The following is a 25,839-nucleotide window of genomic DNA, read 5'->3' on the forward strand; positions in this document are numbered from 1 at the left end:
AAAATGTTAAATATGCATACCATATGATGCAGCAATCTCATTTCTGGGTATTTCATCCAAGTGATCTGAAAACTTATGTTCACCCAAAAAGCTGTATGTGACTATTTACGGGAGCTTTATTTGTAAAACCCCAAACTAGAAACAACCCAAATGTCCTCCAACCGGTGAATGGATAAACAAACTGTGGTACATCCATTATAACACAAAATAAGTTGAGGAATCCCAAAGACAGCCTCCAGAGACATGTTTTTACCATGAGATCATACTTCTCTGGCCATGCTTACTTAGAAACAGGTGGACACCTGACTGTAGAACAGCCCAACTATAGGCCAGGCAATGGGCTCTGACCCATTTCTTGGCATGAAAAAGATGAGCAGGGACAGTCAAATTTTCTGTCCCTGGAATCTAACAAAGGTCAGTTAAATAAGGACCTGAAAGTGAAAGAATGCTTTGGGATCACGAGTAACCAGTGTTATCTAACAGTTTTGGGAAAGCAGAAACTATGCATAAAATGAAGCCATTTGGGAATGAAACAATAAAATAAAGTATAGCTATTATTGATACTGCATCAGACTGAAGGTTCATGTACTTCTGCTATTAAATCCCCAGAGCTGCCTTCAATCTAAGTCTACCCCTTAATTCTGTCTTTACAAGATCATCCAAGTACAGTTCCTGTTCTTGGGTTCTGTATTAGTTGTCTATTGTTGTTGTAACTAATTACCACAAACTTAGTGGCTTCAAACAACACAAATTGATCTTATAGTTCTCTAGGTTACAAGCCTAACATGGGCCTCACTGGCCTAAAATCAAGGTGTTGCCAGGGCTGTGTTCCTTCTGAAGGCTATAGGAGAGATGTGTTCCCTGGCCTTTCCAGCTTCCAGAAGTTGCCTCCATTCCTTGGTCTGTGGCACTCTTCCTCCATCTTCAAAGCCAGCAATGTTGCACCTTTCTGACACTGTTTCCCTTTTCTCTGACTCTTCTGTGTTTCTTCTCTTCTACTTTTAAAGATCCTAGTGATTACACTGGACCTACCTGGATAATCCAGGATAATCTCCCTATCTTAGAGTCAGCAGATTAGCAACTTTAATCCCATCTGCAAGCTTAATTCTCCTTTGCCATATATCCTACCATGGTCACAAGTTTCAGGGATTTGCACATGGACGTTTTTGGGGGGAATTATTCTGCCTACGACAAGTTCCATTGGGGTTTCACATATGTCCTTACAATACATCCTTAACCCTCACCTTGACTATGCACATATAACCAAAGAGGCCTGACCTGATTAACAACTTCTATATTAGTTAAGTAGAGATTGATGCTCTTATTTTTCAAAGTCAAAGAAGTATATTTTACTAATATTCTTATAACTAATAAACAAAGATCTCTTCAGATAAGAGCATGAGTGTATATATATATGTATGTATTTCTTTTTATGAGACGGAGTTTCATTCTTGTTGAGTGTGTGTGTGTGTGTGTGTATATATGTGTGTGTATATATATATATATGTATGTATTTTAGATGGAGTTTCGCACTTGTCGCCCAGGCTGGAGTGCAATGGCACAATCTCGGCTCACTGCAACCTCTGCTTCCAGGGTTCAAGCAATTCTCCCACCTCAGCCTCCTGAGTAGCTGGGATTACAGGCGCCTGACACCACATCCAGCTAATTTTTGTATTTTTAGTAGAGATGGGGTTTCGCCATGTTAGCTAGGCTGGTCTCGAACTCCTGACCTCAGGCGATAGGCCCACCTCAGCCTCCCAAAGTGCTGGGATTACAGGCATGAGCCACTGCGCCCGGCCGAGTAAAATTTTAAGATTATCTTGTTACCAACAAACTCTCCAACAAACTCTAAATGCTAGACCAGAAGTTCCCACTGACTGACAACATTTCAAAAATTATTGTGGGGATTGGCATTGGGCTTCCAGCTGCTGGTTTTCCAAATAAAAGCATGAACCATACTCAGCTTCTCTCTACAATCTATCAATTATCCTAATCATTATTACATAAAAGGACATTTAACATCAAAAACAGAAAATAATCTCAGAATAATGTGTACTTCTTTAAATTATTTTAGCCTAATTAAAAATAAATTGTATTATAATCATTTTTCTAATTTTGCTAATCTTGGACTAGATTTTTTAAAAATTACTTTTATGACTGATTTACCTGTAGCAACTATGCCATTGTCCACATGTGTCAAGGACTGGGGGCGGCTTCGAAGTTTGCTTTTGAAAGATCTTGGTCGACGTGGTGATGCAGGTGGCAAAGGAATCTCAGTAGATTGGGTTTTGCTATCTTTAATTGACCGAAGGCGTTCATAGAGCTCCTGCAGCTCCTTATTCTGCTGGGTTTGAAGATTTACCACCTCCTGAATGTGTCTGAATGAAAATCATGCAAAAAGCATTTTAATGGCACTGGCTCCATAAAGATGAGCCAAGAAACTCTAAACCAGTATAAGTAAAGTTTAACAAGGAATTTAGATTAAGAATGGGGAAATAGAGACTAGGCACAATGGCTTACATCCATAATCCCAGCACTTTGGGAAGCCGAGGCAGGAGTATTGTTTCAGACTAGAAGTTCGAGACAAGCCTGGGTAACATAGGGCGACCCTATCTCTCTAAAAAAAAAAAAAAAAAAAAATACAAAAATTAGCTGGGCACGGTGGTGCATGCTTGTAGTCCCAGCTACTCAAAAGGCTGAGGTGGGAGGATCACTTGAGCCCAGGAATTCAAGGCTGCAGTGAGCCAAGATCACACCACTGCACTCCAGACTGGGTGACAGAGAGAGACCCTGTCAAAAAAAAAAAAGAAAGAAAGAAAGAGCGAGCGAGAGAGAGAGGGAGGGAGGGAGGGAAAGAAGGAAGGAAGGAAGGAAGGAGGAAATACAGAGTATTTTCACAATTTCCAGAGGGGAAGTGGGAAATGCCTTCCTAAGCATAACATTTAACTGTAATAATCACTCATGAAGAAAAAGATTAACAAATTTCTAAAACTGAAATACAGTGAAAGTCAGTAAAACAAAATGTAAAGTCAAATAGTATTAATAATATTAACATTTTTTGCCAGACGCAGTGGCTCATGCCTGTAATCCCAGCACTTTGGGAGGCTAAGGTAGGAGGATCGCTTGAGCCCAGGAGTTCGATACCAGCCTAGACAACATAGTGAGACCCTGTCTCTCTGAAAAAAAAAAAAAAAATCAGCCAGGTATGATGGCACGTGCCTGTAGTACAAGCATCTCGGGATGCTGAGGCAGGTAGATCTCTTGAGCCAGAGGTCAAGGCTTCAGTGAGCCATGACAGCACCACTGCACTCCAGCCTGGGTGACAGAGCAAGACCTCATCTTAATAATAATAATTGTAATAGTAATAAAAGAAAGAATAAATAAAAATCGGTGAAGAAACCATAATGCTAAAAGAACACTGAAGGATGAATAAATTATCTTTTAAGATCCCTTCTAGGCCAGGCATGGTGTCTCATGCCTATAATCCCAGCACTCTGGGAAGCTGAGACAGGAGGATGGCCTGAGGCTAGAAGTCTGAGACCAGCCTGGGCAACACAGGGAGACCTCATCTCTACAAAAAAATTTAAATATTAGCTGGATGTGTTACACGTCTGTAGGCCCAGATACTTGGGAAGCTGAGGTGGGAGGATGGCTTGAGCCCAGGAGGTAGAGGCTGCAATGATCCATGACTGCACCACTGCACTCCAGCCTGGGTAACATAGTAAGACTCTGTCTCAAAATAAAAGATCCTTTCCAGGTCTTGGGTTCTATGAGGTTATGAGAATCCATGTCTCACATTCAAAATTAAGTAGATATTCATAACCACCCAGTTACAAAAAACTAGCCAGCTACAAAAGCTACCAGTCATTTGACAATGGTTTAAAAGAACCATTAAAAACAGCAATAGAAGGCCAGGTGCAATGGCTCACGCCTGTAATCCCAGCACTTTGGGAGGCTAAGGCAGGCGGATCACGAGGTCAGGAGATTGAGATCATCCCGGCTAACACGGTGAAACCCCGTCTCTACTAAAAATACAAAAAATTAGCCAGGCGTGGTGGCGGGTGCCTATAGTCCCAGCTACTTGGGAAGCTGAGGCAGGAGAATGGCGTGAACCCAGGAGGCAGAGCTTGCAGTGAGCTGAGATCATGCCACCGCACTCCAGCTGAGGCAACAGAGCCAGACTCCGTCTCGAAAAAAAAAAAAAAAAAAAACCAAACCAAACCAAAACAAAAGCAATAGAATACTTATATCACAAATATGAAACTGCTTTAATAACTTTTATTATAAAAAGTATCAGTGTACATATACTGTATAGTACTTAATATATAAGTTGACATATACATAATGTAACGTCAAGCCTGTATATATATTTTAAAGTGGAATATCAGCCTTCTGGTGATGAATATTTAAAGTATATATTCACAGTTTTCTTGCAAGCTCAAGTTAAAAACACTGAAACAAGTTAGAGAGAAAATATTATAATTATCTATCATTGGAATGACAGTTTTGGGTTTTTTTCTTCTCTGGGCAAGGCCCTAGAAACTAAGAAACTTCCAAGGATTTTAACCTGCTTTAATTCTTGAAGCACTTGAGCGTAGCATCCAAGTGGAGCATTATTCAAGCTTGTAAGAACTTGACTAAAATCCAGCTTTTTATTTTATTTTTTGAGTTGGAGTCTCGCTCTGTCACCCAGGCTGGAGTGCAGTGGTGCGATCTCGGCTCACTGCAACCTCTGCCTCCAAGGTTCAAGCAATTCTCCCTGCCTCAGCCTCCTGAGTAGCTGGGATTACAGGTGCGCGCCACCACGTCTGGCTAATTTTTGTATTTTTAGTAGAGACGGGGTTTTGCCATGTTGGCCAGGGTGGTCTCAAACTCCTGACCTCAGGTGATCCACCCGCCTCGGCCTCCTAAAGTGCTGGGATTACAGGCATGAGCCACTGTGCCCAGCCAAATCCAGCTTTTTGCGTGCCTATTTAGTCCTCCCTGGTTCTCCCTGCTTTACAAATTGTTCAAGTCCCAGAACAGTGCGGAAATTCTCTAAAGCATAAGATATATTCAAAAATTGCTAGAGTTGGTTTCAACTTTTCAAAGTAAGGGCATGGGGTCGTCAATAGGAGGCTAGTAATTAACTTATGAGTATATACATATAATGGAATACTTTGAAACAGTCAAAAATATAATGATACAGATATATATCCAAGATACTATGAAATGGTAAAGAAAACCAAGATATAAGAACAGTCTTGCAGTGTAAGTTACTATTTGGGGAAGAAAGAATGAAATATGCATATTTGTTGGTACAGTTATAGACTAACTGGATATACAAGAAACAGGTAATATTTATTGTGTCTAAGGAGAGAACCTGGATAGTTCAGCTGCAGTGCTAGGAGGGAGACTACTGGTTACCCTTTTGTACCTTTTGAATTTTGAACCATGTGGATAGAATTAGAATTCAGCAACTTAAATATGAATTTCTTTTCTTTTTTTTTAGACGGAGTCTTGCTCTGTTACCCAGGCTGGAGTGCAGTGGCGCACGATCTGGGCTCACTGCAACCTCCACCTCCCGGGCTTAAGCGATTCTCCTGCCTCAGCCTCCCAAGTAGCTGGGAGTACAGGCGTCTGCCACCACACCTGGCTAAGTTTTGTATTTTTTTTTTTTTAAGTAGAGACAAAGTTTCACCATGTTGGCCAGGCTGGTCTTGAACTCCTGACCTCAAGTGATACACCTGCCTCTGCCTCCCACAGTGCTGAGATTACAGGCATGCGCCACCATGCCCAGCTGGCCTGAATTTCTTTTTTTTAAATGACCTATTTTATAAAACTAAATACAAAACAGCATTCTATTGACAAAATATATTATCATAATATCACTAGTGAAGGTTGATTACCTCAGTCACCAAATAATAAGCTTGATCTTGAAAGTATCTTACCTTTTCCTAAAGAAGATGAACCACTATCTCTGATTATAATAAATCAGCTGTTTACTTATCAAATGTGAAATTATATAAGAATAGTTGTAAAATCTAAAACCAAAACTCCTGAAGAATAAGGATTGTAAAGGTTAGCAAAAAGAGTAGTTAAATCATATTGGTAAATAAGCAACTGTAATAGTCTTGAGACTATGAAAACATTTTATATATAAGAACTTTTTCTCATTCATAAATGTTTAGCATTAGCATTCTTTGTAGTTTTCAATCACTAAAATGTCACCAATCCTAAATTAGTTACCAATCCAATACTAAGTTCTATAAAACCTAGGGCAACCAGATTTGTGACAAAAGAGAAACAGTCCTTACTTTTCTCGTAATCTTTGAAGCTCCACCTTCAAGTCCTCATCCTCTATTTCTGATTCATCATCACTGCTCATTGGGGAAGATGGCGAATAGAAGAGTGAACTCTGTGTTTGAGCATAAGCTTGTTCTTCGTGGTGTGGTAAGCACTGATTACTCTCTGGACCAGTCTTTGCCACTGACTTTCCACTGCCAGCAAGACTGGCTGAAAATTCACTATCAGAGCTAGGCTGTTTCCCAGCAGTCAATATCTCTCTCTCTTTAAGCAACAGTTCAGATCCAGACTGCATGCTACTTCCTGTGGCTGAAGTTTCTTCAAATTCCTTTTCTGGGGTCACTGAAGATACATCAGTCTCACAAGCTGCGCTGAAAGATAAGAAGTTGTCACCTTGTTTGGGAACTCCTTTATTTTCTTTACAGGTTTCCTGAAGAGCTTGTAACTTCTCAGAAGAAAACGAAGTTTTTGGATTTTGTGTGGCAGGTTCTATTTCTACCAACTGAGACTTTGCTGTTTCAATAAAGGCTTCTTCACTAGAATGGTTTGTCTCACTGAACACTGATATGTGTTCTATTCCAAAAGATGTCATTTTTGCTGACTGCTGCTGAGGAATTGTAATCACCTGAGATATAAAAACGTAAAAGTGGTTAGCATAGCACAGACAAGTAGATGCTCTGCTGTGATGTATACGTATTGATACTAGCAAAACTTAAAAATTTAATCTATACCCCCAAATTCACTCTTTCAATCAGGCCCCTTGGGTAAAGACAGTGGGCATCATATTGCTCAAATAAAATTCCACAATTAGAGTTGCTGAGATTCTAAAGGACGTGAAATTACATTTATAAAAGAGGACCCACCCACCCGCCAAAAGAAAACCTATTTCTGTGCTCTCTACCAGCTATGAAAATCTCCATTTCTTTAGATTCATCTTTACTGATGGCTTCAAAAGGTGAGGGGATGCATGCAAGATGAACAAATTAAATATGACAATGATCTACATTTAAAGTAAGTATCATCGGCCAGGCATGGTGGCTCATGCTTGTAATCCCAGCACTTTGGGAGGCCGAGGCAGGCGGATCACCTGAGGTCAGGAGTTCAAGACCAGCCTGGCTAACATGGTGAAACCCCGTTTCTACTAAAAATACAAAAAATTAGCCGGGTGTGGTGGCGCGCACTTGTAATCCCAGCTACTCGGGAGGCTGAGGCAGTAAAATCGCTTGAACCAAGGAGACGGAGGTTGCAGTGAGCTAAGATCACACCATTGCACTCCAACTGGGCAACAAGAGTGAAACTCCATCTCAAAAAAAAATAAAAACAAAAATGGAAGTATCATCTACAGACCAAGATCTCCAGTGGCTGTTATATTTTATAATGCCCTTGTAGATAAGGATTCAATCAAAGACACAAACCTGGAACCGACCCCGCTGAAATGATCCACTCATCGCTTTACATCTATTCAAAGCCCTAGTATCAGCTGTGGACTCCCGTGTCAGAGGAATGGGATCAGGAGCAATTGCTGATCTCATCTCTTCTGTTTCCACTGCAAGTTTTGCCAAATTGTAAGTAAAAAAGAGAAAATTGTTTGTTAAGACTAAATTTGTTTACATTACCAAAAATGAAGAAAAGTAGAAAAAGCTTAACTCCTGCTAGACAATTAAAAGGTGTTAATGTAATAAGCAACATCGTATTAAGTCCCTAAGTCTAAATCAGACATTGCAAGATTTATCCCAAGACTTAGTATCTATATGAAATGAATAACCGGAAAACCAAATTAGTTACAAAAGGAAAAAATAAAATGGCAATGACATTAATGGGACATGTCACATACATGGGCTATGTGGAAAAAGTGGCAAGATTTGTATATGAACAACAAAAAAAATAAGTAAATGAAAAGTGATGTTACCTAGTCTATGTCCCTGACTGTAAGCACACTACCTTGACGGACTTTTGATCTCTTGAAAAAGCTGGTTGACTGCCGTAGCCTGTATGCCCAGCTTTTTAATTTGCGAGTCCAGGATTTCTTGCTAATAGGATTTTTGAGACTAGGACAAGTAAAGCTTAGGCCAAAATATCCACCTCCTGTCTGCAGATGAATGGCTCCACCGCTTGACACAGCAGCAGGATAGGCCTCTGGATCCCCTGGAAGTGAAGCATCTGAGGACATCTCCTAATGGAGATAAAACAAAACAAAACAAAACAAAACAAAACAACCGAGAAAAACCAAAGTGGTAATAATTTAGGTAAGGTGAAGCTTTAAAAAAAAAAAAAATCGGAATTTCTTGTATAGACTAATCTTTAACCCAAAATAGAGTATTACGTATATAGTTGCATTAATAGTAGCATATCAGACTGAACCCAAAGTACTCAATTTATAAAAAGCCTTGTTTCTTTAAAAATATTATTTAGACTTTAGTAAATAAAAGAGAAGATTATTAATCTTCTACCCCAGAATATTTTTCATCATTATACAAACTTTGAAAACTGAAAATCAAATTAAAATTTCCTTCATATGTGCCAGTTTACTAAAAAGGTTACTAAAACTCCATGCTATTATCATGGAAATTTTCATTTATGCCTATATTATTTAAGAGACTCAGTTAAAGATGCTTGAAACACATAAAAACAGAAAAAAACAAGATATCTAGGCACTTAGATTTACAGAGAAGTATCAGGAAATCAAGTTTCTTACTTTATGAAAGCATATGGAAATTTATAAAGGACATCAAAATTACTTCAAAATCATGCTCTAAAAATTCTTGTTAACATCAGGCTATGCTGGCTATAAAATCAATCCCCCCCCTTCTTGTCCTCCTACTCCCCCAAAAAGGACCCCAGATATAACTGTTGTATCTAAATGAGTGCTTTAAAGATAAATCCCCTATAATAATTAATATGAAAAGTTAGCACAGACAACCACAAATATTTTGGGAAACATGAGAAGGGTCACTACTAATCTAGAAGATTAAAAAAATATATAAAAGCACAAAGAATGGGATTTAGCATTTGCCTGAAGGAAGACAGCCTACATGGCAGTAAGTATGATGTCTTGGGTAAGCATTATTACTACTTAGGGCAGGGCTGGGCGCAGTGGCTCACGCCTGTAATGCCAGCATTTTGGGAGGCTGAGGTGGGCGGATCACCTGAGGTCAGGAGTTTGAGACCAGACTGGCCAACATGGTGAAACCCCGTCTCTACTAAAAATACAAAATTAGCCTGTCGTGGTGGTGCCTGCCTGTAATCCCAGCTACTTGGGAGGCTGAGGCAGGAGAATAGCTAGAACCCGGAGGCGGAGGTTGCAATGAGCCGAGATCGCACCATTGCACTCCAGCCTGGGCAACAAGAACGAAACTCTTGTTTCAAAAAAAAAACAAAAAAACAAACACAAACTTATGGCAGGTCAGGACATATTAAAAATAAAATTGTAAGCAATCAGTTTTTATTTTCTGAAGTCTCATTTTAAACTAGTAATAGTTTCATGAGAAGAAAAAAATCAGTATTACAATTTAGAAAATGTTACATTGGTCCCACTGAAATTACAGAAAATAATTTTAATATGTAGTACCTGGATCAAGATGGCAAATTAAATATTTGTTCTAGCCTTCCTTATCAATCCAAATTTACAGACACAACAGGAAAATATACATAGACACATGCATATATGACTGACAGAGGAAAAAGTAGACCATGACATATGTAGGAATTGTTTCAAAATGCTGCAAACTTGAGTGGCTGATACGGGCAGCAGGAGAGAACCCTGGCCAACTAAAAAGATGAGTGGTAGGCTAGAATGCTTACAAAACTCTATCAGATCTATCTTCTGTCTCTTTCAATGTTATCTCTTAATGCTCTCCTGTTTACTGGCCGCCTTTTGGTTCCTTGAACAGATCTCTGCCTATGACTATCACCATCACATACAAGTCTTTCCCTGACTACCATATATAGGTTTAGTATCCATTTTCTTCTACTAGATGTAAACTCCACAAAAACAGAGGTTTTGACTTATTCACTGCTAAAGAGATATTTTACTGAATGGAAGAATGAACTGGTTGGGATAACAAAGAAGGAACAGGCAGGCAGTTCTGTCCCTTCTCTCCCCACCTCCAGACCAAGCAAAGGGCAGCAGAGGCATGTGCCCCCAAATAAGAGCAGTAAGAGGAAAAGGTTTTGTGGCCAAGAGAGAGGTCAACAATGTAGGAAGGAGACAACATCCAGGAAGAAAGGTAAGCCCTCCTACATTTGGAGACTAGCTACTGGGCCACCCTCCAGGCAGCATTAGAGAGAAGTTACAAAATACAGTGCCAGGGAGCATGTCCCATACCTTTCCCACAATTACTGAAGGAAAGTTACGGTAATTACATAAAACATTTACAGACAGATGAACAAGGAATCTCATGAGTGAAAAAGAAGAGAACACAACTAAGAATCACTAAACACCAAGGGAAAACTAACATTATAAGAAAATACTAAACTCGGCAAACAGAATAGCCAAGGAAATAGCATTAATAACATAGAATAAGACTTCAATATATTCAGAGAGATGTGTGAATATACTACATCGATAAAGAAAGGAATGAACTACAGTTACTAGAAATTAAAACAATGTAATACTTGATACAAAAAATAGCTGAATAGGAGATGCAACCGCTTAAAAATTGAGAAATTATCCCAGTACAAAAAGCAAAAGGACAAACAAATGAAAAGCATAAGAAGTTTATAGATAAGAGCTGCGCGCAGTGGCTCACACCTGTAATCCCAGCACTTTGGGAGGCTAAGGCGGGTGGATCATCTGAGGTCAGGAGTTCCAGACCAGCCTGGTCAACATGGTGAAACCTCATCTCTACCAAAAATATAAAAATTAGCTAGGCGTAGTGGTGAGCACCTGTAATCCCAGCTACTTGGGAGGCTGAGGCAGGAGAATTGCTTGGACCTGGGAAGTGGAGGTTGCAGTGAGCTGGAATCATCCCATTGCACTCCAACCTGGGCAACAGAGTAAGACTCCATCTCAAAAAAAAAAAAAAAAAAAAAAAAAAAGTTTGTATATAAGAAAAATAAAAATGGGAAATGAAGAAATAAAACTATCTCTATTCACAGTTGACATGCTCTTATATATAGAAAATCCAAAATAATCCACCAAAAGTTATTGGAGCTAATAAACAAACTCAGTAAAGTTGGAGGATACAACAACACATAAAAATCAGTTGTATTTTTATATACTAGCAATGAAGAATCCAAAACAGAAATTAAGAAAACAATTCCATTTCTAATAACAATAAGAAAATACTTAGGAATACATTTAACCAAGGAGTGAAAGTCTTATACACTGAAAACTACAAAACATCAATGAAAGAAATTCAAGGATACTGAAATAAATAGAAAGTTCATGGACAGGAAGACTTAATCTGTCAACAGTCCACAGGGTGACCTACAGATTCAATGCAATCCCTATCAAAACCCCAATGGCCTTTTTCACAGAAATAGAAAAGCTTATACTAAAATTCATATGGAATCACAGGGGACTCTGAATAGCCAAAAAATATTTAAAAAGAACAAAGTTGGAGGACTCACATTTCCTGATTTCCAAATGTACTATAAAATTACAGTAATCAAAACACTGTCATTTTGCTACTGGCATAAGGATAGATATTGGGATTGATGAATTGAATTAGTCCAGAAATAAATCCATACATCTATAGTCAGCTGATTTTTTACAAGAACGCCAAGACCATTAAATGGGGGAAAGAATAGTTTCTTCACCAAATGGTGCTGAACAACTGGATATCCAAATGCAAAAGAACGAAGCTGGACCCTTGTCTCATACATATACAAAAATTAACTCAACATATATCAAAGACCTAATTATAAGAGCTAACAAAGCAATACAAGGAAAAGTGGATAATCAGACTTCAACAAAATTAAGAACTTTTGTGCGTTAAAGGATACCATCAAGACAGTGAAAAGACAAACCTACAGAATGGGAGAAAATATTCACAAATAAAATATCTAATAAAGACTTAGCATCCAGAAAATACAAAGATTTTTTAAATTTTATTTTATAGAGATGGGGGTCTCACTATGTTGACCAGGCTGGTCTTGAACTCCTGGCCTCAAGCGATCTTACTGCCTTGGCTTCCCTAAATTCTGGGATTACAGGCTTGAGCCACCATGCCCAGCCACACATATAAAGAATTCTTACGGCCAGGCACGGTGGCTCACGCCTGTAATTCCAGCACTCTGGGAGGCCGAGGCGGGCGGATCACGAGGTCAGGAGATCGAGACCATCCTGGCTAACACGTTGAAACCCCTGTCTCTACTAAAAATACAAAAAAAAAAATTAGCCGGGCGCAGTGGTGGGCACCTGTAGTCCTAGCTACTCGGGAGGCTGAGGCAGGAGAATGGCGTGAACCCGGGAGGTGGAGCTTGCAGTGAGCCAAGATAGCGCCACTACAGTCTGGCCTGGGCGAAAGAGCGAGACTCCGTCTCAAAAAAAAAAAAAAAAAAAAAAAGAATTCTTACAACTCAACAACACAAACAACAACCCAATTAAAAAATAGGCAAAGGACTCGAACAGACATTTCTTCAAAGAAGATATACAGATGGCCAACAAGCACACGAAAAGATTCTCAACACCACTAGCCATTAAGCAAATGCAAATCAAGACCACAATAAGATACCACTTTATACTTACCAGGATGGCTATGATCAAAAAATTGGAAAACAAGTGTTGGTAAGTATGTGGACAAATCGGAACCCTCACATTGTGCTGGTGGGAATGTAAAATGGTGTGGCTGCTTTAGAAAAGAGTTTGGTGGTTCTTCAAAAAGTTAAACGTAGAATTACCATATGCCCCAGATAATTGAAAACAGGAACTCATATGAATACTTTATATGAATGTTCGTAGCAGCACTATTCACAACAGCCAAAAGGTAGAAACAACCTAAATGTCCATAAACCAATGAATGGATAAACAAAATGCAGTATAGCCATAAAATGGAATATGAACCTTGAAACATTATGCTAAGTGAAAGAAACCAGACACAAAGGCCATAAACTGTATGGTTCCATTTATATGAAATATCTAGCATAAGCAAATCTATACTGACAGAAAGCAGATGTGTGGTTGCAAGGGGCAAGGGGGAAGGGAGAATGAATAATGACTGCTTAATGGGTATGAAGTTTCTTTTTTTGGGGTGATGAAAAAGTTCTGGAACTAGATAATGGTGATGGATACACAACCTTGTGAACAAATTTAATGTCACTGGATCGAACACTGTAAAAGAGTTAAAATTCTAAGAAATCACAAGACAAGTTTCCATATTTATAGAGCACAAAGAATATGAAATAAGATGAATAAACAATAAAGAGAATATACCAAAGGCATCCAGTAGCCCTTTAAGTAGGTACTATTATCTCGATTTTACAGATGAGGAAATTAAGGCTGGGTAAAGGGTGTAGATAATTTGCCTAGTATTACATAGTAAATGGCAAAGCAAGATTTTGAAACTGGTTTGTGGGGTTCAAAAGCTGTTTTCTTTCTAACACTGTTTCAATAAGAATGTTTTCATTTAAAAAATATTACAAGTATTACACTGTGAAAGGAAAACAAAAACTCAGGACCCTAATTCACTATGCCAAAAAGAAAAAAATTAAGCTGAAAGCTGAGTCATGCAAGAAACTGCATTTCATTTTGTTCCTAAGCAAACAGCTACAAATAAAAGGTTAAATATCTCCAGAGGTAGCTACCCTATGTTCACCTTATGTAAAGTGCTGATTTACTGAGCAAAATTGGGAGATGAATACATAATTGATTATTCTCCTACCTGCTCCTTTTTCTCTTGCAACATGTGGATTACCATAACCTCCCTCTTTCCCCTCTAGCTTGCTTTTCTCCTTTAAATACTGAAGCCCTCAAAATCATCTTTGGAGAAAGGCACAGACCACAGACTGTATCTGTGATTCCATGTTTCCTCTCTTCTAGGCATGTCCCTAACCTTGGCAAAATAAAATTCTAAATTGATTGAGATCTGCCTTAGATATTTTTTGGCTTATAACATGAATAACTGTTTTCTGTAAAAGATCTAAACCATTAGATAAAACAAAAATCCCTGTAACAACCCTCCTTCCCAGTCTCCCCTGGAAGATATCCACTAATATCAATTTATCTTTTCAGAACTTTTTTGTGCATTTATGTACATATATATGCGTGTGTGTGTGTGTGTGTGTGTGTGTGTGTTCCTTTTTAAAAATACAGGCCAGGTGTGGTGGCTCATGCCTGTAATCCCACTGCTTTGGGAGACCAAGGCAGGAGCATTGCTTGAGGCCAGGAGTTCAAAACCAGCCTGGGCAACATTGCAAGCCCATGTCTCTACAAAAAGTTTAAAAATCAGCCAAGCATGGTAGCACGCACTTGTAGTCCCAGCTACTTGGGAGGCTGAGGCAAGGGGATCACCTAAACTCAGGAGGTTGAGGTTACAGTGAGCCACGATCATGCCACTGCACTCCAGCCTGGGTAATGGAGACCCTGTCTCAAAAACACACACACACATACACATACATACATACACACACACACACACACACATACACACACCTCATCATACTGTCTGAATTATTCTGCATATATTTTTCCTGATGATTTTTCCTGGAGATATGTCCATGCTAAAATAAAGATGATAATAGCTAACATATATTTATAGGTCTACTTCATGCTTTTAAATTGCTTCATAGTATCAATGTCCCTCAATTTCTATTTACAAATATTTAAACTTGTTTGTGAATCCTTTCCTGTTACCAATAATCAAACAATGTTACACTGAACATTCTTATACATGTTCCTTTGTTCATATGTGCAAATGCTTCTCTCAGGTAGAATTTGACAGTGACATAGCTCAGTCACAGGAATGTACACATTTCTAACTTTCACAGTGTTAAATTGCCCTCCAAGTAGGCTGTACTGATTTTATTCCTACCAACATAAAATGAAAATTACTGTGCCCAGCCATCAATTTCTTTAATATTTGCTAGTCTGATTAGCAGAAAACTATTTTTCCATAAAATTTTGCCTTTCTCTCATTACTAAGAAAGTCGAAAATCTTTTCACATGTTTAGCAGGCATTTATATTTCCACTTCTGTGAAATGCACGTTCAGATGCTTTGGATATTCTTCCACTGAGTTGTCTGATCTTTTCTCAATGATTTGTAAGCATTCTTTATATATTTTAGAGTTAATATTTTGTCAGTTTTCTGAGAAAAAAGCTTGGAACAAAAATATATGCAAAAATAGGTTGCTATGAAAATGGAGCCAAGAATAAGAAAGATTTAAAAAATCAAATTCATGACTGCCAAATGAAAAATTAACTGGATACAGCTGAATACCAAGAGAGTGATCTGAAATTTAAAAAGAAAAAAAAAACTGAAGACATATCTGAGAACATAAGGTTTTAAAAAATGAAATTAAAAGTGAGAGCAAGCTGTTAAGAAACATGGGGAATAATCCAAGAGGCCATATATCTCCTACAATTTCTAAATGGAAATAAGCAAGACAATGAAGGGAAAGAAAAAAAAGAAATGAAAATAAAGTTACCGGAGCTGAAAAAAGACACAAATCTTCAAATTCGAAACATCCACAAAAGTGATATACAAAATGAATGGGAAAGTGATATACCAAGATACAGTCTGATAATCAGAGCTCTAAGATAGTTCTCTAAGAGCAACTAGACCTGTGCTAACTGAATACAGTAGCCACTAATCACATGTGGCTGTCTAAATTTAAATTAATTAAATTAAATTAAAAATTCAGGCCCTCAGTTGCACTAGTCACATTTCAAGTGCTCAATAGTCATATCTGGTTAGTGGTTACTGTATTGGATAGTGCAGATACAGAACATTTCCGCGTTGTAAAAAGTACAAGAGCACTGCAGTGGTCTAGAGTAAAAACAGGTTACCTACAAATGAATGATAAACAACTGACATCACTCTCATCAGGAAGGCTAATAAAAGACAATAAAACACTGTCTTCTAAATTGAGAAGAAAAAATTCTGATCCTACCATCTGTACTTAGTCAATCAAGTGTGAAGCAATATAAAGACATTTTTGGACATGCAAAAGAATACCAAATAGGATACTCATGCAATATATTTGAAAATATTACTCATAGAAGTATTTTAGGGGAAAAAAGAAGAATTCCATGACACCAGAAACAGTGGCAGCTAAGTATGATCCAGATATAGCAACAGACACTTGAAACAAATAAATGAATTCATTTGACCTTGACACTTGGGAGAGTCTCCTTCAAGCAACAAAGTTTAAATGACAGAAATAACAGTTCATTTCTTAAGATTCGAATCACATTATGTGATATTTATTATTTAAAATAATTTAAAAATTTTTTAAATCTTTAAATTATATGTATCAGTGGAATATTATGCAGTTGTTTCAAAAAGTTGAGTAAGATGGAACTATGTGTACTGACATGGATAGATATCCATAAATGAAAGAAATGCAGAATAGCATATATGTAAATAAGTATATGTATATAAATATTAACATGTATCTATATCTATATAAAGATACAATATATCATATATAAAAAGTATGTCTTTATAAATATTTGTATATTAATTAAAATCATGTCTGGAAAGATTTGTTAACAGCTGTGTCTACAGGTTTGGGGATGGGGTGGATTTTACTTGTACATAGTACATATATACTATGTACAAGTATATATTATTACTTATATAATAACAAAAATGACAAAAAGATACAGCAATAAAGATTTAGAAAGATGTCCATGATCTACTGTAAAATGAAAAAATTAAGTTGCAGAACAGTATGTATACAGCACAGTATTTTTATGAATATAATGTTACATGTATGTAAATAGATCTGTATAAGCTTAAGAAAAGTCAAGAAGAATAAGCATCAAATTATTAGTGGTTACTTTTGTGATTTGAAGGGGCAGAAAAGGAAAATTAAAGTTCCTACATTATATAACTCATAAAATAAGTCAGGCCAGGCACAGTGGCTCATGCCTGTAATCCCAGCACTTTGGAGGCCAAGGCAGGTGGATCACAAGGTCAAGAGTTCGAGACCAGCCTGGCCAACATGGTAAAACCCCGTCTCTACTAATACAACAATTAGCCGGGCGTGGTGGCACGTGCCTGTAATCCCAGCTACTCAGGAGGCTGAGGCAGGAGAATTACTTGAACCCGGGAGGCAGACTGAGATCATGCCACTGCACTCCAGCCTGGGCGACAGAGCAAGACTCCGTCTAGGGTTTAAAAAAAAAAAAAAAAAGTCATGGTATTAATGATGATTTTTACTTTCTTTTCTTCTCTTTTTTTGTCAAATTAAATCCCCCCAAACATGATTAAATTAAAAACCATAACTTTTTTTTTTTAAAGAAGGAAACGGATAACCGGCATTTTAAGTGAAAATCTAAAAGTTCTTCCTACCCACTAAAACAATCCATGAGTCAGTTTTCATTCCGTCATTAATACAAATATAGACACTGCTTGCAAGTTCTTAGCTAATTCACCAGAGGGCTCTCTTACCAAAGATAGTTTGTCATCTCTACTGAGAGGTTCTGAACACCTGCAGCCTAAGTCATAGCCTTCTTAAATACCTGTGACCTCAGAATCTTGTGACATAGACCATTTCATCTCAAAGGACAGAATTTTAGAAGAGAAGGCATTTCTTTAAAACAATAAGCAAAGAGTAAGGAATTGGTTAGAAAGAATGATACTTACATGTAAACACAATTCGCTGGGTACAGAAGTTATCACATTCAGGTCCCTTTTGAACACTGATATATTAGCAGGCTGACTTGCAGCCACATTGGACAGAAGCTTAGAGCCTGTGTGTTGGAAATTAGGGGATTGTACAGGGCTATCTTTAATTCCACAGTGACTGATGGCTATGACTTCTGTCACTGGACAGGAGAGGGTATCTTCAGCAGAGGAAGAAAATGGAGAGTCTATGCTTTGGGTATCCTTCTGACTCTCGGGATAGATGTTAGAGATGCTGTGCTCCTGATAGAGCAAGTTTCTTAATTTTTCATCCAGAGTTTTAATTCGGTTGTCTGCAAACTCCAGTTTTGGAGGTCTTTCTCCATCTGATTCCAGGACAGTAGTGGGTTGAAGGGTAGTTGGTTCAAGGCCAGGGGTCTGAGTGGGAATGACTGTCTTAGGAGAACTTGCTTCAGTGTTCACTGTAGTTTCTCCTTCTTGAGAAATAAACTCTGCATCCATAGCTGGCTGCTGTACTGATAAGGTTTGAGGCTTTTGATCAAATGCCAGAGTTGTAAGAGAGTTACCAGAAGTCTGAGTTGATTCGCCAGGATGGGACATAAGTGCATCAGCCTGACTGGCAGTTTGGTGACATGGATACACAGGTATGAATATGCTTGCTTGTTTGGTGAGTCCCTCACATTCAGCTGGAACTGCACGAACTGAAGTAGTAGAGTAACTGGAACTATTAGTAACTGGTGCCATTATCTGCCTGTTATCTTCCACTTGATAAAGTATAGCTGGCTGCTTAGTTTCTACACTAGCACATTCAGAAATCTTACCATCAACCACATCCTTGTGTTCTGATTTGGAGGTGAAAAGCGCACGGTGGCATGGATTATTTTCTATAGTGAGCAATGTGTCCCGTGATATTTCCTTATTACTTGTGTTTTTTGGACCTGGAACAATAATAAAGAATGGCTAAGCACGTACTGACGAGTACAAAGCACAGACTAGTACCCTAAGTCAAAAGGAACAGGAGGACAAAGGGGCAAATGAGAACCTGTGTGAAAGTACTCTTGTAAATAAGACTCAAAACACAGAATTCAACCTGTCAAGGGAAATAATGTTTTCCTTTTTTCTCATAAATATTAAATAGGAAATGGCTTAAGTTGTATCCTAATATTAATGTCTTCAAAAAAGCTTATGAAAATTCTCATAAGCATAAAATTCCCATGGAAACCAGTTAAAGATATCATATGTATTTTGCATCCCATCCTTTGAGTCTGGACAAAGCTGGCAGAGAAGAAAAGCTTACTAGGAAGTGGATGTCGGCCAGGAACCGCAGACATGGAATGCTGAAGAGAAGGAGGAGACTGAGTCTCACGGTTTCTTATTGTCTGATTGATACAGAATCGCCACCGACCAACTGGGGATGACTGAGGAGCAGATTCATCTGCAGAAATAATTAGCAAAAAATAATATGCTAAGCTATTTTCAATTTATTTACCTTATTGACTGAAGAAGCCAGGTTAAATAAACAATTTGTCTTATATCTCCATTTCTAATAGTACTAGAATATATGTAATTGATAAGACCAGCCCTTTTAATACTGACAAAAAGTCTAAAGTACTAAGCACACAATATCTTTAGAGAAGGATTTTAGATTCTACTGAAACAAATATTGCTTGAATAGCAATTAGAAACAGGGTACTCTTTGAAAAAACTGACAGCACTTTTCTCATTAAAACCTATATCTCTTATTCTGTATCCTGATTATGATAGTGCTTATATAAATCTATACATGTATTAAAATTTACAGAAGTGTACACCAAAAGAAAAAGAAATCAGTTTTACTGTATGACATTTTTAAAAATAAAGTAAAATAAACCCCTACATCTTAACTGCTACTTTGTAAATGTACTCAAATAAGTAATTCTCTTTTAAACTTTACCCAACTTTGTTAGTCAGAAACCTACTCATATCTTGGCTAACCAGAAAAATAAGATATAGGAAGGACTCTGCATCCTAACACAGTCAAACTAAATTTCAGGATAATGGTATCTGGTTCTATTACTCCCACACCACCTTTTGCTTCTTTACGTTCCTGTAATTTCTTCAGGGGTGCTCATTTGTCTATGGCTCTTATCCCCCTCCCAGACACTCTTTAATATACCCATGACCAGAACTGAGAAGAATGGAAAGATAAAGTCATCAGAAAAGAAAACAGGAGACCCTAGTTTTCGTTTCTGGAAGTTTATCTGGTATCTGATTTACTAAAAGTTATCAGTGACCAGCGCAAGTAGAAGCATATCATTCATCGTTAGTAGAATAAAATCAAGATACGAATGACTATTGAAATATGAGGCAAACTTAGAAAATGATGACTTTTGTTAAAAAGTTTCTATCCATCTCAAATCAGAAAAAAATAACTTACCAGTTAAGTTTCAAACAGTTATGCCATTTAAGGTCATCAGTACTGTGACTGCTTTTCTGGTAACATGACCACCCAATAACTCAAAAATAAATCAATCAGATAAAGAACCAACACTTGGGGAAAAGTCAGGGGATGGATTATTACCTTTGGGCCTTTCAAAGTGTGAGAAAACCTACACTAATAAGTTACCAAATTAATTTATTGGCTAACATCTTTCCCAATGAAGGTGTGTTAAAAGTTTTCAAATGTCTTGCTTCAAAAACCAAATGGTAAATTTTACTAAATATACTTACTGCTGGTTTGAGTAGATGTAGAATTTATCTGTACTTGTTCAGATGACCCTGTCTGAATTAAAAATGAATAGATAAATTAAAAAGTTCCTGATTCATATCTGAGAAGATCTGTTTGCTAAACAATTGTTCTCACCTGGCTACTGTTGGAGTCCACAGTAATAGAATCAACTCCAGTGGCTCTTTCTGTGGCAAAGTGGACATGAAGGATCTCCTGGGCTTGACCTACAATAGCTCTCAATTCTTCTACAAATTTTTCTTTCTCACTTTCCAGCACAAAGTTATCTTCAACCTGCCCAAAAGTAAAAGTAAGTCTATTCATGAGAATGAATTCAGTTTCTTCAAAGTTATAATATTATATAAATAGTGACTACCACATAAAGAAAGAAAATTGGGCCAGGCACAGTGGCTCATGCCTGTAATCCCAGCACTTTGGGAGGCTGAGGTGGGTGGATCACCTGAGGTCAGGAATTCGAGACCAGCCTGACCAACATGGTGAAACCCTGTCTCTACTAAAAATACAAAATTAACTGGGTATGATGGCGGGTGCCTGTAATCCCAGCTACTTGGGAGGCTGAGGCAGGAGAATTGCTTGAGCCCAGGAGGCGGAGGTTACGGTGAGCTGAGATCGCACCATTGCACTACAGCCTGGGCAACAAGAGCAAAACTCTGTCTCAAAAAAAAAAAAAAAAAAAGAAAAGAAAAAGAAAAAGAAAAAGAAGAATAAAATTAAAATTAAGTATCTAAATCCAAGTGTCACAATAGAATTCACAAAGACCAGCAATAAAATGCCAAAAAATACATTAAATTATTCTGAGACTACTGACATTTCTCAGATTGGCACTACCTACCAGAGAAGGAACCAGCATTTTAAAAAATATGTCATTCTATAAATTGGTTATTTGAAGAATATAACTGAGGCAATGTTTAAAACTAAGATGTCCAAACCCAAAAGCTTTTAAATCACAAACCACAAAATGAAACATCTCCAAAGAAAATAAAGAATAGCTCGGAAGGCTGGGCACGGTAGCCCAGCACTTTGGGAGGCTGAAGTGGGTGAATCACCTGAGGTCAGGAGTTCGAGACCAGCCTGGTCAACATGGCGAAATGCCATCTCTGTTAAAAATACAAAAATTAGCTGGGTGTGGTGGCGTGCGCCTGTAATCCCAGCTACTTGGGAGGCTGAGACAGGATAATCACTTGATCCCAGGAGGCGGAGGTTGCAGTGAGCCAAGATCACACCACTGCCCTCCAGCCTGGGCAATAGAGCGAGACTCTGTCTCAAAAAAAAAAAAAATAGCTCGGAAGACCACTAATTAGGTTAAACATTCCTGAAAAGAATGAAAGAAGAGACAGTTCAGAAAATATTACGTTAAACAAGAACAGAACTGATGATGAAATAATTAACTTTTAAAATGTTTAATTCTGCTTGGCTAGAAATGCATACACAAAGAAAGCTGGCAGAAACAAAAAGCATTATATGCACTCTTCCTGCCATCCTAGTCCCATCCCCATCAAAAAAGGGGAAGATGCAAAAGTAACCTAAAAAATAATAAAAAAATAATAATAATAAAATAAGGGGGGAAGAAATACTAACTTAAGCCTAACGATTCAAAGAAAATATTAAAAACTAAATGAAACAATAACATGCAAGAAGTTAGATCAGTGGCTAACACATTAGAATTACAAGGGGAGGGATACCCCATTTACCTTTACATCATTCTTACACATTGTATACCTACATCGAAATATCTCATGTACCTCATAAATATATAAACTTTCTATGTAGCCACAAAAATTTAAAAAAAAAACAGAAAGAAAAAGAATTACCTGGGGCTTTAGCTTTTTCAAAGCCTGTTATAAAAAATAAAAATAATAAAAGATAACTTTTTTTTGAGACAGGGTCTTGCTCTGCTGCCCAGGCTGGAATGCAGTGGCATGATCATAGCTCACTACAGCCTCAATCTCCTGGGCTCAAGCAATCCTCCTCCCTCAGCCTCCCAAAGTGCTGGGATTACAAGTGTGGCCACCACATCTGGCATTTTTTAATTTTTTGTGAAGACAAGGTCTCACTCACTACATTGCCTAGGCTGGTCTTGAACTCCTGGGCTCAAGTGATCCTCCTGCCTAGGCCTCCCAAAGTGCGGGAATTACAGGCATGAGCCACTGTGCCCAGCAAAAAATAAACTAAAAAAAAAAGAATTACCTAGGGAGCTTTACAAACTATTGATGCTTGGGCCTCACCTCCAAATATTCTGATTTAATCAAGGGACCAGGCAATACAATTGTTTTTAAAAAGCTTGTCAGGTGATTTTCACATGCAATCAGAGATAAGAGCCATTTAGCTATATTATCTCTAAATGAAACCTCCGCATATTTTCCAGTTAAATATACTGAAACCGGAGGAGATGCAGTGACTTACACTTGATGATAACCCAATTTACCTCTGTACAAATTTTTAAAACTAATCGTACTCTAAAAAACAATGGCTCAAAATAAATGGAGACAGAATTATAGGGGAAAAAAGACAGAATGCTGAAGGGAAGATAATTTGGTCTTACTGCACTTACCATATAGTCTGCAATATCCTCTGGCGCATCACCATCAACATCAAACTTGAAGGTGACCATCTTGTTGTTGTGTGTCTCCAGCTGACACTCTACCATGTTATCTCCAGAGGTTGATACCTGAGTACAAACATTTTATCGGTTTAAGAGTCAGTCACTGTCTTCTTTTTGCAAATTGTGCGAGGAACATCTACACTAGTTCATGTACAATATATGTGGAAAATGGCTTAAATAGTTCAGAATGTAAAAAGACTATGTTTTCCCTTGGTGGAATACCATCTAAACAGCCATTCTATGACTAAACTAACAGGTTCAAGTTACTCAGTAAAAAATAAGTTATAAATGTGATCCTGTGGTAAAGAAAACAATACAACTTTTATAAGAAAGCAAAAAAAGTTATAATAGTCACTAGAGCTATCTGCAATGCAAAGATTTAAATTTAATAATTCATTTCCAAAATTATCTTAATCTATAAATTGACTCTAAGCAAAAGAAGAGGCACTGCAAATGGAAATGTAACCTGGACCAATCTTTATGGACAGCAATCTAGCAACATGTATCTAGAAACTTTAAAAATCTTCATATTCTGATCCATGAATCCGACTCCTATGGATCTAATAAGGAAATAATCAGGGACAGGTACAAAGATTTATGTTCAAGGATTTTGCTGCAAAGATATACAGACAGACAAAAAGAGTAAAAGACAGCAAGTTAGAAAAAAGACAGACTGGGAAAAAGATGGAAAGAAAGAACATAAACCAAGAACATAGGGAATGTAAGTTATTTCTCTGTATAAGCAGCTATCTAATGTAGCCATTTAAAATGTCATGTTATTGAAAAATTAATGATACAGGAAAGCATACATGATATATTAGGTTTTTAAAAATGCAGGATATAAAATTATATATAGGTTTAAGCAGCCAACTAAAACATACATTATATTGGTTAGAGATACGGGCTTTAAAGTCCGATCTAGGTTCAGATCTGACATTATCACTTGCTAGTTGAGTGATCTTAGGCAACTTACTTCACTCCTCTGATTTCATTTTTTTTTCAGATGGAGTTTTGTTCTTGTTGCCCAGGTTGGAGTGCAATGGTGTGATCTCAGTTCACCGCAACCTCCGCCTCCTGGGTTCAAGCGATTCTCCTGTCTCAGCCTCCCGAGTAGTTGGGATTACAGGCATGCACCACCATGCCTGGCTAATTTTTGTATTTTTAACAGAGACGGGGTTTTATCATATTGGTCAGGCTGGTCTCGAACTCCTGACCTCAGATGATCCACCTGCCTCGGCCTCCCAAAGTGCTGGGATTACAGGCGTGAGCCACTGCGCCCGGCTCACTCCTCTGATCTTTAGTATCTTCATTTGTAAAGATGAGTATATACTATGACCAATCATACAGGGTTATTGAAGGATTAAATGGTAAAATGCATGGATAACATTTAGGGTGCCTACCACAAAAGAACTCAATAGATTTTTGCTGCGATTACTAGTACTATTACAACCTCAATAATGTAAAACACTACATGTACATACAGGAAAAAGAGAGAAAAACAAACTAAAACATTAATAGGAGCTATCTCTGAATGGTGGTTAAAAGTAGATTTTATTTTCTTTCTTATATTTCCTAAGTTTAACAATGAACACATAATACTCACATTGGAAAGTCTGTAACGGAGAAAAGGTTAGTTTAGAGAGGGTTTCGCAATATTCTACAACTCACTTCTGCAGCACTGCCCCTCTCTGACCCTCCAGACCTCTATATGTACTCTTAACCAAACCATATTTACAAACTGACCTGAAGGACGGTAAGCTGAAATTTAGTCCCCTTCTCTGGTCGGGGACAGGAAGCTCTTCTCTGTTTGATCCGATCCTGTTTGCCATTTCCACTTGGGTTATCAGGGCTACTGACGTTTTCCTTCGTAGTTGCCACATCTTGATTCAAGCTAGTAATATTTTTAAAAAAGTAACTCATTCCAGTCTTGACAGTAAAATTCTAAGAAAAACTCCCAATTATAAAACTATAAATAATGAATTTAAGAAAAATTAATACTACAATCTTTTTAAAAGTTATGACTGCACAACTCTGTGAATATACTAAAAGCCATTAAATTACACACTTTAAATGAGTGAATTATATGGTATGTGAATTATATTTCAATAAAGCTTTCTTAAAAAGCTGAAAAATCAAGATCACACTGTATTTATTTAGCAAACCATCTCACAGTGATGAGAATGAAAGAAAAATATTGCCAGTGATAGACCTCTGTGGAGCCTTTTATTATAGGGTGCTCTTGATCAGTTTTATCTTGTTTGTTTAGGGGTTACTTTATTAATATCTTCAAACAAAACTTCTAAAACCAAAACAAATTATCACTCAAAATATACTTGTTTATGTAATGAACTCAACAGGGTAGACCAGGTATGGGAGACAAGAATAGTGTTCTGCAGGAGGCAGAACAAGATATGAAAATGAATGATGTAAAAATAGCTCAACATTATTAATTCTAATTAGTTACATTTTACAGGTC

The 25,839-nt window shown here is 37.6% G+C and overlaps 1 protein-coding gene across 5 annotated transcripts in view; it reads right to left on the reverse strand.

The window, feature by feature from the left end:
• Positions 1-25,839, reverse strand: part of WNK3 (WNK lysine deficient protein kinase 3) — a 164,330-nt gene that overhangs the window by 30,088 nt on the left and 108,403 nt on the right. For 4 of the 5 annotated variants that reach the window (XM_008959220.5, XM_055106662.2, XM_057301156.2 and 1 more), the window contains exons 12-21: positions 25,107-25,254; positions 23,313-23,429; positions 20,879-21,034; positions 20,746-20,797; positions 19,334-19,471; positions 18,037-18,974; positions 8,368-8,458; positions 7,701-7,831; positions 6,297-6,910; positions 2,167-2,378 (exon numbers count right to left, since the gene is read on the reverse strand). In XM_008959220.5, coding sequence (XP_008957468.1) covers positions 2,167-2,378; positions 6,297-6,910; positions 7,701-7,831; positions 8,368-8,458; positions 18,037-18,974; positions 19,334-19,471; positions 20,746-20,797; positions 20,879-21,034; positions 23,313-23,429; positions 25,107-25,254 — 2,597 coding nt within the window. Of the gene's footprint in view, positions 1-2,166; positions 2,379-6,296; positions 6,911-7,700; positions 7,832-8,226; positions 8,459-18,036; positions 18,975-19,333; positions 19,472-20,745; positions 20,798-20,878; positions 21,035-23,312; positions 23,430-25,106; positions 25,255-25,839 lie in introns of all 5 variants that reach the window. The other variant, XM_034950281.3, reaches the window with a different exon arrangement.

This window comes from Pan paniscus, chromosome X (assembly GCF_029289425.2).
Source record: "Pan paniscus chromosome X, NHGRI_mPanPan1-v2.0_pri, whole genome shotgun sequence".
Classification (NCBI taxonomy): Eukaryota; Metazoa; Chordata; class Mammalia; order Primates; family Hominidae; genus Pan; species Pan paniscus.